Genomic DNA, 12,100 nt, shown 5'->3' with positions numbered 1-12,100 from the left:
CCTTTGGCCCAGGGCCTAATCCTGGAGACCTGGGATCGAGTCTGTGTCAGGCTCCCTGCATGGAGCCTGCTTCTCCCTCTGCCTGTGTCTCTGCCTCTCTCTCTCTCTCTGTGTCTATCATTAATAAATACAATTTAACAAAAAAAAAAAAAAGGAGAAAAATAACGATTTTTTTTTAAGAGAGTGCGAGAGAGAGAAAGTACATGAGAGCAGAGGGAAGAGGCAGAGAAGTAGAAAATCTCAAGCAGACTCTACTCACTGCAGAGTTCAATGCAGGGTTTAATCTCATGACCCTGAGATCATGATCTGAGCCAAAATCAAGTCAGACACTTAACTGTCTGAGCCACCCAGGTGCCAGAAGATAATGACTTCTAAGGTGAATTCTCAAGAGTTTAGCACCCAGGGCTGCACACAGAACAACTATACATCCTCGTGAGACTGTTCAAAAGCAGTCACTATCAGATTTCCAAAGGGAGGGATCCCTGGGTGGCGCAGCGGTTTGGCGCCTGCCTTTGGCCCGGGGCGCGATCCTGGAGACCGGGGATCGAATCCCACGTCAGGCTTCCTGCATGGAGCCTGCTCCTCCCTCTACCTGTGTTTCTGCCTCTCTGTCTCTCTCTGTATGACTATCATGAATAAATAAATAAAATCTTTAAAAAAAAAAAAAAAAAAAAAAGATTTCCAAAGGGAAACCTTTGACAGTCTCCACACTAAAGGCCATTTTGGATCCTAAGATAGGTAAGATGACAAGACAGTTGGAGGTAGAGAGGTCTTTTGTCTAGAGTGTATACACCCAGCAAGGGAGCGAGGGAGCCATAATGACATCCAAACTCAAATAACAGCCAATCCTCCTATGAGACAACAAAGTTTTTTCGTAAAACCTAAAATGCTGATTTCTATCTCCATTAGCAAGGTCAGAAGACCACAGGGCCAGTCACTCAGAAACTGACCAACATAAAGGTTACTGGAGAAACCACAGCACAACACAAAAGTACTTGCAGGCTTTAAGTCAATACACAAAAGCTCTGGGGGTGACTCAATCAGTTAGATATGTACCTTTGGCTCAAGTCATGATCCCAGGGTTCTGGGATCCCCCCCGGTCAGGCTCCCTGCTCAATGGAGAGCCTGCTTCTCCCTCTCCCTCTGCTGCCCCACTGCTTGTGCTTTCTTTCTCTCCCTGTCAAATAAATAAATAAAATCTTTTAAAAAAATACACAAAAACTCTGTTCATTTTGTAGTCACTCTTCTCAATTCAAGGAAGGCTGAGTTTTTTTTTTTTTTTTAAGATTTTATTTATTCATGACAGACACACAGAGAGAGAGAGAGGCAGAGACACAGGCAGAGGGAGAAGCAGGCTCCATGCAGGGAGCCTGATGTGGGACTCGATCCCGGGTCTCCAGGATCATACCCCGGGCTGAAGGTGGCACCAAACCGCTGGGCCATCAGGACTGCCCAGGAAGGCTGAGTTTTTATGCAATTCCAGGAGTATCTATGAAGACAACACTAGATGTCTAGGCAACTGAGTCACCATTATCTGTACCTTGTCTGTCACAGTGTTGACATCCAGTCTCTTGGATCACTGGTTTCCAAACAGCACACATAAGCCTAAGAATGCATTTGAAACAGTCCAGAGTACTCAAGAGAGTGCATGAAAGGGTAGAATATTTTTCAGAAAGATAATATAGTTCTAAACATTCCTTTATTAAGTATCTTTCCTTGTCATTTAACAAAAAAACAACCAGCATTTATTTAATGCTCACTCCACTGGATACCTGTTTATAACAAACAATAAACAAGCCAGATGTGTATATCCAGACCATAGTCCCTGATCCCAAACACTCTGCAGTCTAATAGCATCCGTCAAAGAATGCTATTCTTCCATCTCTTCTATGGCTGCTTCTTCACCCTTGCAGGTCTCACCTCAAATTTTATCTCCTCAGAGAGAACCCATCCCTACCTGCCCTTTCTTTCTTTTTTTTTTTTTTAATTTTTATTTATTTATTATAGTCAGAGAGAGAGAGAGAGAGAGAGGGGCAGAGACACAGGCAGAGGGAGAAGCAGGCTCCATGCACCGGGAGCCCGATGTGGGACTCGATCCTGGGTCTCCAGGATCGCGCCCTGGGCCAAAGGCAGGCGCCAAACCGCTGCACCACCCAGGGATCCCGCTACCTGCCCTTTCTAAAGTTGCTCTCTTCTTTCTGGCCTTTTGCCATCACATCACCATTCATAGGACCTACTACAACCTATAATTATCTGGTGGATTTGTTTAGTTATTTATATACTTCTTCTTACAAGCTTCGCATATCAGACGTCTTATGTTCTCCACTGTATCCCCTGTGCCTTATTCAATAAATATTTACTGAATGTTGAATTAAAGGAGAAATAAATAAATATCTCACTTTTATTCAAAAGAATGGAAAGCCAGTTAGTCATTAAAGGAGAAAGAGGTGGATCTAGAACATTTTCAAAGACTACAATTAAGAGTACAAAAAGCATCTGAAATCTCTCCCCACTGGTCATAGTAGCCCTCAGTCATATGGTCACAGGCATATGTATCTTTGGTGTGACCATATATTATTGAATGTATGGAACCTCCAAGGAAAGTGGCATCCCTGTGAACACCTACCACACATAGCACTAACATCCATCCAAGAGTCGGACCTATTGGCAAGAAACACCTCAAAATGGTTGCTATGGGTTGAGATTCATTATGTTAAAGTCCAAACTCCAGTACCTCAGAAAATGACCTTTTTGGAGACAAAGTTTTTTTACAGTGGCAATCCAATTAAAAAGCAGTTATTAGGCTGGGCCCCAATCCAATATGTTATTCTTATAAAGAGAGGAAATTTGGAAACAGAGTTATATACAAAGGAAGAGACATAAGGAGAAGATAGCCATCTATAAGCCAAGGAGCAAGATCTGAACAGATCCTTCCTTCATAGTCCTAGAGAGAAATCAACCCTTATAATGCCTTGATTTTGAACCTCCAGCCTCCAGAACTGTGAGACAATACATTTCTGTTGTTTAAGCTACCCAGTCTGCGGTACTTCGTAGCACAGCAGCCCTAGCACACTATAGTTTTCTAAAACCTTCTGAAATCTTTATTTTGTTATCTTGGCTCTTCAGTCATGAATAAATGTTAGGATTTTTTTTCGCTAAAAAAAAAAATCCATATAGCATTGGAAATCCATGGAGAAATAAACAGTGTTGAGATGTAATCCATATAGAAAACATAACTGGATTCCTATGTCATCTCACACTACAAAGTTCTAGACAGATTAAAGATCTAAATGTAAAATGCCTTAAGTTTTTAAGTAATTAATATGGGAAAATACATTTAAGACTTGGAAAACAGGATAAAACAAAACACAAAAGGATAAATCATAAAGGAAATAATTAATAAATTTAACTTCACTGAAAGGACACACTTCTGTTTAGTAAAAGATTCCAGAAACAAAGAGAAAATAGAATAGTACCAAGAACTTGTAAAAACATACTTATACACCAATAAGAAAACAAGTGAAGGATATAAACAGGCAATTCACAATAAACAAAAACAAAAGATGTCCAACCTCACTAGCAATTCATGAAATAAAAATTAAAACAATAAAAAATTTTGAAACCCCTAAGAATAAAAATTCCGTATCACATACAGGAGACTGATTTTTTTTAAATTTTTATTTATTTATGATAGTCACACAGGGAGAGAGAGAGAGAGGCAGAGACACAGGCAGAGGGAGAAGCAGGCTCCATGCACCGGGAGCCCGATGTGGGATTTGATCCCAGGTCTCCAGGATCGCGCCCTGGGCCAAAGGCAGGCGCCAAACCGCTGCGCCACCCAGGGATCCCTGGGAGACTGATTTTTTTTTGTTTTTTTTTTAGACTAATTTTTAAGACTGGACAAGTAACCAAGTGTCGGTGAAGATGTGAACAATCACACATACTGGCTCTCACAAACATTGCTGAAGATGTGAAGATGTAAATTTGTACAACAATTTTGGAGTCATTTGGCAATATCTCATGAGGCTGAAGAGGTCTTTACTCTAGAACCAAGCAATTCCACTCCTAGGTTAACCACAGTAACTCAAAACCACAAGAACAGTCACTATAGGAAAGTGTATAATAATGAAAAATTGGGAACTTAAATGTTTATCAAAAAAATGTTTATCAAAAAAAGAATGGAAATATATTGTACAAATATATTTGTGTTATTGCACAAATAACATTTGAAATAAGTGAACTAGAACTGTATTTATTAATATAGGTCAATCCCTAAAACGTAACCTTGAGCAAAAAGAATGAAGTGTAGAATGATGTGAATATGATGCTGCCATTTATTATGTTTGAAACATGGGAATATTATTATACATTTTTAGTGGATATAGAATATATAATAGGATATATATGTTCACATGCATGCACACGTGTACATGTATGTAGTACAAACACATGAATAAGAAGAATAAATGGAAAAATGGAGAGGACATAAGACCTTCAAATGTATCAATTAAGTTTTATCTCTTTAAAAAAACCTGAATACAGGGATGCCTGGGTGGCTCAGCGGTTTAGTGACTGCCTTCAGCCCAGGGTGTGATCCTGGGGTCCTGGGATCGAGTCCCGCATCAGGCTCCCTGCATGGAGCCTGCTTCTCCCTCTGCCTATGTCTCTCTCTCCCTCCATGTCTCTCATGAATAAATTAAATCTTTAAAAAATTAAAATTAAAAAAAAAAAACGAATACAACAAAATATTAAGATTTTATGAAGCTGGATTTATATCATTCTCTGCAGTTTTCTGTTTGAAGTATGTTATGGTTTTTTAAATTTTTTTAAAGATTTTATTTATTTACTCATGAGAGACAGAGAGAGAGAGAGAGAGAGAGGCAGAGACACAGGGAGAGGGAGAAGCAGGCTCACAGGGAGCCCGACATGGGACTCAATCCTGGGTCTCCAGGATCACGCCCTGGGCTGAAGGTATCGCTAAACCGCTGAGCCACCTGGGCTGCCCTGTTATGTTTTTTTTTTTTTTTTAAGATTTTTATTTATTTATTCATTACAGATGCAGAGAGAGAGAGAGAGAGAGAGAGAGAAGTAGAGAGAGAAGCAGGCTCTATGCAGAGAGTCTGACATGGGACTCGATCCAGGGTCTCCAGGATCACACCCTGGGCTGCAGGCAGCGCTAAACCGCTGCGCCACCGGGGCTGCCCTGTTATGTTTTTTTAAATGGAAAAAGCAAAAATCTGTATTATAGCCCAGTACATACTCAACAGTCATTAAGTCTGTATATATTCAGTCCTGCAGTATGAAGCTCTGACCCCTAGTAGAGAAAATGCGATTAGGATTAAACATATGGTTCTGCTGTTGGCAGGATGAGAAGCAAGGGAAGGAGGGGGGGTAAAAGGTACAGATGATATTTCATGTATAAAACTGTAGGGGAAAAGTATAAGAAAATTTCCTAGTCAGTTTCTACAAACTCTAGAACTATCTATTTCGGGGAAGGAAAACTTTAGAAGTCCCTAAGCAATTTTAAATCCTCCCCCTCTTTTTTTTTTTTTAAGAAGAAATCAATAATTTTTTCTATTCTTTTTTTTTTTTTTAATTTTTTTTTAATATTTATTTATTTATGTATGATAGTCACAGAGAGAGAGAGAGAGAGGCAGAGACACAGGCAGAGGGAGAAGCAGGCTCCATGCACCGGGAGCCTGATATGGGATTCGATCCCGGGTCTCCAGGATCACGCCCTGGGCCAAAGGCAGGCGCTAAACCGCTGCGCCACCCAGGGATCCCAATTTTTTCTATTCTTTGGTCAACAAGTCTGACCTTAGCATTTACAAAGTTGCGTGAGCAATGTTTTAATTAGTACAAACTGTGAAAATGACTTAACTCTTACTGAAGTTTCTAATACTATGGAGATTCATTTTGAAAATATCTTAACATCAACTGCTTCTGAAGGCTGAAAAGGCTACTGACATTATGAACAAGACTGTGTCTATACTGTTGAAATCCCTATTTTGGCTTGCTGCCCTACACACAAACTGTAAGAAGTTTCCACAGGTCCTAAACTGTGGTATAAGCTGTAGCAGGTTAAATTAGTGAAAGATCACTTCAGAACACTTTCACACTGATCAGAACACTCTGTTTTGCTGCTACTGCTGGGGAGAAAATCATCTAGGGGCTCTCTGGAGGATTCTGCTATAATGCTAACGAAAAGTATTGTATTAGACATGTATCAGAGGGATTTTCAAAAAACCTCCACTTTAAGTTCTACATGAAATACTCTTCTTAAGCGACAAGCATAGCCCATGTCTCTCCTATTCTCTTCCCAAAAGCAAGACCCATTGTATTCTTTCTACTTCTGAGATAGGATTATAAGTGTCTAACACGTCCTATTAAACCCCACTGTCAATGCCATCATGGTGTTACTTTATAACTCCAAAACTGAACTACACGTTTTCCAAATACGTCAGCCTGAGTTTCATAAAGATAAGACTCACAGAATCTTAGACACTAGGAAAGAATTTAGAGGGCATTTTACCCAAAATGAACAAATAAACTCAAAAAAATGGTATCCCCAGAGTATATGAAGGATACTCTAGAGGATACAAGATGCCATAGAATGAACCTGACTCAACTCCTAGAAGGATCATTTTTACTCAAATATTTCTGAATAGAGATTTAACTGTGAGACAAAACATTTTCAGGCACTAATATATGCTGGGGACATTTCAGATTTTTCTGTCATCAGGTTAGAGAATCCATGTTTGACTAGATACAAAAATCCCTTCTACGCAAAGAAGAAACGATAATTATAAATCATGGCTACTATCAACTAAGTACTTACAATATGCTAGACACTATAGTTGGAGTTTTACATATGTTATCTCAGTCCTCCAAACACTACCAGGAAATAGTAATAATTGTTTCTATGTTACGAGGAAGGAAACTAAGGTGAAAAAAGGCGAAAAACCTTTCCCATGTTCACCCAGCTAGTAATAGGAGTTGGTGTTTGGCCCAGGGCCATCTGGCTCCAACTGTGATCTTAATTGCTGCCTCAGAAATGTGAAACTGAGGCACAGAAACCCTGAGTCTTAAATTAGAAAAGCCTTAAAAAAGCCACATGCTTTTCTGTCTCTCAAGTTTTCCCAGCTATAAGATTAGAATACCTATCTCTTCCTTCATGATAATGAGGATCCAGAAGTTTATGCGATACATATGCTCTCAGCATCCTATGTTAGAGCTGAAAAGAAGCTTGGTCACATAAAAACTTGTACATGAATGTTTATGGTAACCTTATTCATAATAGCCAAAAAAATGGAAACAACCCAAATGTCCATCAACTAATGAAGAAACAAAATGTGTTATGTCCATACAATGGAATATTTTTCAGCCATAAAAATTAGGTATTGATATACGCTACAATGCAGATGAACCTTGAAACATATTAAGGGAAAGAGGCCAGACAAAAGAATCACATATATATGATTTCATTTATATGAAATGTCCAGAATAGGCAAATCCATAGAAACAGAAAGCAGATTAGTGGTTACTAGGAAGTCAGGGAATGGAGTAGCAGGTTAGGAGCAATGAACAGTGACTACTAATGGGTATAAGATTTCTTTCTTTCAGGGGGTGAAATGTTCTATAATTAAATCGTGGTGATGGTTGCACAACTCTGAATATATTAAAACCCAGTAAATTTTATACCTTCAAAAAGTGAATGTTATAGTCTATAAATTACATATCAATAAAGCTGTTATTTAAAAAAAAAAACAAAACTTTGGAGGCCACTGTGGCAAAAGAAATATACTTAAAGATACTTTGGGGATGCTTGACTGGCTCAGTGTGAAGAGCATGCAGCTCTTGATCTCGAAGTCATGAGTTCAAGCCCCACTTTGGGTACAGAAGTTACTAAAAAAAATGAACTTTAAAATAAAAAAAATACTTTGGACAAAAGCATCACAGAAATATTGTACTAGGGATCCCTGGGTGGCGCAGTGGTTTGGCGCCTGCCTTTGGCCCAGGGCGCGATCCTGGAGACCCGGAATCGATTCCCACGTCTGGCTCCCGGTGCATGGAGCCTGCTTCTCCCTCTGCCTGTGTCTCTGCCTCTCTCTCTCTCTGTGTGTGACTATCATAGATAAATTTTTAAAAAATTAAAAAAAAAAGAAATATTGTACTATACTTTATATATTATACATTTCATGCTTATAAAGACATGTTAAATACATTGTAAAAAAAAAAAATCCTGTTCTACTACCTCTGCTGGTTGTTATCTTGTTCAAGGAGAATCTTAATTCACTTCAAAGTACTCAACTCCTCTAGGTCCTGAATACCCAGTTAATAAAATGATAAAATACAATCTAAACTGGCTGATGATGGAAACCCCCGGGGCTTGTCCTGCTTAAAAAGAGAAAGGGAAAAAAAAAGCCTCAATACTCACCAAGGGCCTACATTCAAGGCCAGAAAGGATAACAAGAATCTATATCTAGTAGAAATGCTATCCCTGTATATCCTTTTGGGAACAGCTTACCAGGATTTTCTACAGAGAAATTAGGCAAAGGAACCTCAACTACGAAGACACTGCTTCATTAAAACAGTTGTCAACATTAAAATCCTTACCTTCATATGCTTCAGCATAACATAAACACATTATCATACTTTCATTTCAATGGTATTTATATAAGGTACAGATTTTTATCCCCATTTTATGGATAAGTGAGGCACAAAGTCATCCAGTCAAGGAGAAGCAGAGCCAAGATTCAACATCCATGTAAATCCCAAGTTCTCTGCTCTTTTGCTGTGTCATGTTAATATTTGCTTTGTCCCTTTATCTCTCTTGGCCATCTATCTTTCACCAGGTCGAAAAGCGAAGTTGAGACTGTTTATGTTCATTTCCCCTTTAATCATTCTGGTTTGCTGTATTCCTTGCATAGGTGTCCATAAGAAACACTTGTGCAGAATTAAGTATTAAGTCAATGCTGCTGAACAAATAAATCTGGCTAGGTGTATCCAGTTAGTTTAATCTTTCATAAATAATGAATGACGACTCAAAACCTAAAAAATCTTACAAAATCCCTTCCCAGTTGTTGCAAAAGGTTTTAGAACTGAATCAGAAATGTTGCTACTAACCTGGCCTTGAAATAACTTCTTGAAGAACTGTCCAATTCTTCCTTTCCAGATAATCAAATGATGATTTAATCCCCTAGAGGGGCGGTGTGCAGGTAAGATCTTTATTTCTACCTATCATCTGGATTCTCACCTTTCACATGTGTTGATATTTCCTGCAAGTAGCTATTTTCCAAGGTATTAGGCATCTTTTTTTCCCCTTCCTTCCTTGTCTCCCTCCCCCTCCTCCCCACTCCCAGTCTCTCCTCAACCTCTTCTCCCCTTTCTCTAGTAGTAGCATTTACCTCACACTTCCTAGTGAGGCATGAAGGTTTTGACCAGTCTCAGAGTATCCATGGGAAGCAACTATGACAAACTAATGAAATAAGGTCACACATTACTACCCACTGAATTAGTGGGAATGCCAAGAATTTACCATGTGTTGCTCTCCTTTTCCGAAGATCTAAGCATGACCTATGGAATGACACCAGACTAGAAGTTCTTTATTCCTCTGATGACTAAAGAGTTAACAGTTCTATTTTTCAACACATAAGAAGGACTGAGGTACCATAGTAAATTCAGCTTTTAATTTTCAAAAGTAGGTGGATTTGGAGACCAGAGCATTAACAACATTCCTGCATTTGTTATAAAGGTATGTTCTGTATTTAAATTAGATTTCTACCTATTCAGCCCTCAAACTTCTTTGCAATGATTTTGTAATTTTGACCTTGGTTAATTAATACTTTTATCATGTCACCCTATACAGGTACAAGTAAACAATTTTTACTTAATATGAAATAAAAAGAACAAATTTTAAATACAGACACACATATCTCCTTTCACATTTAAATAATATGAAGAAAGGTACATTCACAAATGTAACATCAATGAAAATCATTTGCTCTAGTAATTTTCCCCAAGCTTTTCAGTTTAAAGAAGGCACCATTTAATATTTGAACTAAATGCATTAACATAATTTTGTCTATGATAGACTTAATTACTCTAAGTAAGGAATCAGACCTTTAGAGCTTTCTGAACACCAGAAATCATTAGGCACAGCTCTTTCACTTTAAAAACGAAAAAACTCCCAAGTTAAGTGATTGTCAAAGTCTCATAGCTAATGACAGATAGGGGTTTTAGCTCCTGACTCCTAGTTTGTATAGCTAAAGTTCTCAGGTGAAAAATATTTAACTTGTTGATGTCAACGCCAAAGGCGACAAAAATCAGAACTACCCTTACCGTATGTATGACTGACATCACACAGTCACTCTGGCTTCCACTTTCAATATTTGATACCATAAATTCTTAACTTGTGACTTACCCTGCTGAGTTGATCCAATAACCTCTGGTTCTGTTCTGATAATTCCTGGACAGCTCGTGTTTTTTCTCTATCTGCTTCCCGTAGGTGAACTTGCTGCCTCTCCAACTCATCCTGAAGTTGTTTCACATCACTCTCCAGTTCTGACACACGTCCTTCCCATTCCCCTTCTCGGTTCTCAAATCGTCTTCTTAGTTCATGTTTCTCTTGTTCTAAGTGCTGGGTGAGAAGCAAAGAGATTTTAAAATTGTTCAAAATTCGCAGCCTTTTCCTTTTTTCTCTTCTCACACTTTCCTAACTTCTCTTTCCCAGTCAGTCAGCACAACAAAACACCTGCCACATAGGAAAAGCTGCCCATTTCACAGCTATGAAAATATTCCCTTCTTTCACAGTAGAGAAGGAGTTGGTTTCACAAAGAGAATGTCATTCCTATTTAAAATGCTTAATATTACTATGTTTATTCTTGTCCTTGAAAATGGGATTGTGGACTTAGGAATTCACTTGAAATTCAGCAAGTCATCCAATTAACTGGTGAACTATACATTTAAACAACTTAAGATGAGTGCTTAAGGCTTCTTTTGGAATCATCTATTATGCCTGGCATAATACCAGGCACTTAGATTCAAAGAATTTTCAGAGAATGGAAAGAACTCCAGAGATCCTTCAGATTAACCATCTTTTCTTACAAATGAGGTAACAGAAGGTAAGAGGTCAAGTAACAAGCTCAAGGTCAATACTAGTAAACGGCAGAGCTAGGATTGTGTTTAAATCATCTGACTCTGTTTAGTGCTCTAAATCACAATTCAATAAATATTTTTTGTGATATACAGCATTGTATTTCGATATCAAGTAAGTTCAGCTTCAGGTCTACTTTAAATCATTAGCCTTGTATATTTATTTCTGGTCCATCCATTCTTTCTTAAGTACCTTAAATACCATTCTAAGTGCCAATGGGTCAGCCACTGTGCTGGGGATACAGTGAAGAGTAAAACAGACCTGGTCCTTGGATTTATGGAGCTTTCATTCTAGTGGAAAAGACTGATAAAAGGAGTAAGTTGTGTGTGACAAATGGTATGCAGTAAAAGTATAGATGTCTTAAAGCAGCAGCTCAATAAAAAAGGATGTTTTTGAAGGAAATATCTGTTTGTTTCTGTGAGATAAATATGGATGTCTCTTTACAGAGGCAAGTATGCTCTACTTAAAAAGCATATTATGGGGGATCCCTGAGTGGCTCGGTGGTTTGGTGCCTTCCTTTGGCCCAAGGCATGATCCTGGAGTCCTGGGGTCGGGTCCCACATCGGGCTCCTTGCATGGAGCCTGCTTCTCTGTGTGTGTCTCTCATGAATAAATAAATTAAATATTTATTTAAAAAAAAAGCACATTATGTACAAGAAAGCAAAGTCTATACCCCAAGGAGTATATTAAAAAGTTGTTAAAGCAATGGTCCTCAATTAAGGGGAGCTCTCAGAAAAGCTCATATATCCACCTGGACCCCAATCCTAAAGATTGTGATTAGTTAGGAATGGGATGAAACCTAGACGTGCGTCTATCTATCCATCTATCTGCCTATCTATATTGGCTCTACAGGAAATTCTGATGCAGTGAAGGTTGATAACAAGCACTGCTATTGTTTCAACAAGCTAAGATGAGCACAGGAATCATCTTCTTCAAGGTAGTCAG

At 38.6% G+C, this 12,100-nt stretch overlaps 1 protein-coding gene across 6 annotated transcripts in view; it reads right to left on the bottom strand.

Moving 5' to 3' along the window:
• Positions 1 to 12,100, bottom strand: part of BICDL1 (BICD family like cargo adaptor 1) — a 101,879-nt gene that overhangs the window by 83,113 nt on the left and 6,666 nt on the right. For all 6 annotated transcript variants that reach the window (XR_012019325.1, XR_012019326.1, XM_072802761.1 and 3 more), the window contains exon 2: positions 10,424 to 10,639. Coding sequence is in view for 4 of the 6 variants with exons in the window: in XM_072802761.1 (XP_072658862.1) it covers positions 10,424 to 10,639 (216 nt within the window). In the remaining 2 variants the exon portion in view is untranslated. The remainder of the gene's footprint in view (positions 1 to 10,423; positions 10,640 to 12,100) is intronic.

The sequence above is a fragment of the Canis lupus genome, chromosome 27 (genome assembly GCF_048164855.1).
Source record: "Canis lupus baileyi chromosome 27, mCanLup2.hap1, whole genome shotgun sequence".
Classification (NCBI taxonomy): Eukaryota; Metazoa; Chordata; class Mammalia; order Carnivora; family Canidae; genus Canis; species Canis lupus.
The sequence above is the reverse complement of the archived record's forward strand: the minus strand, read 5'-3'. Positions and strand labels throughout refer to the sequence as shown.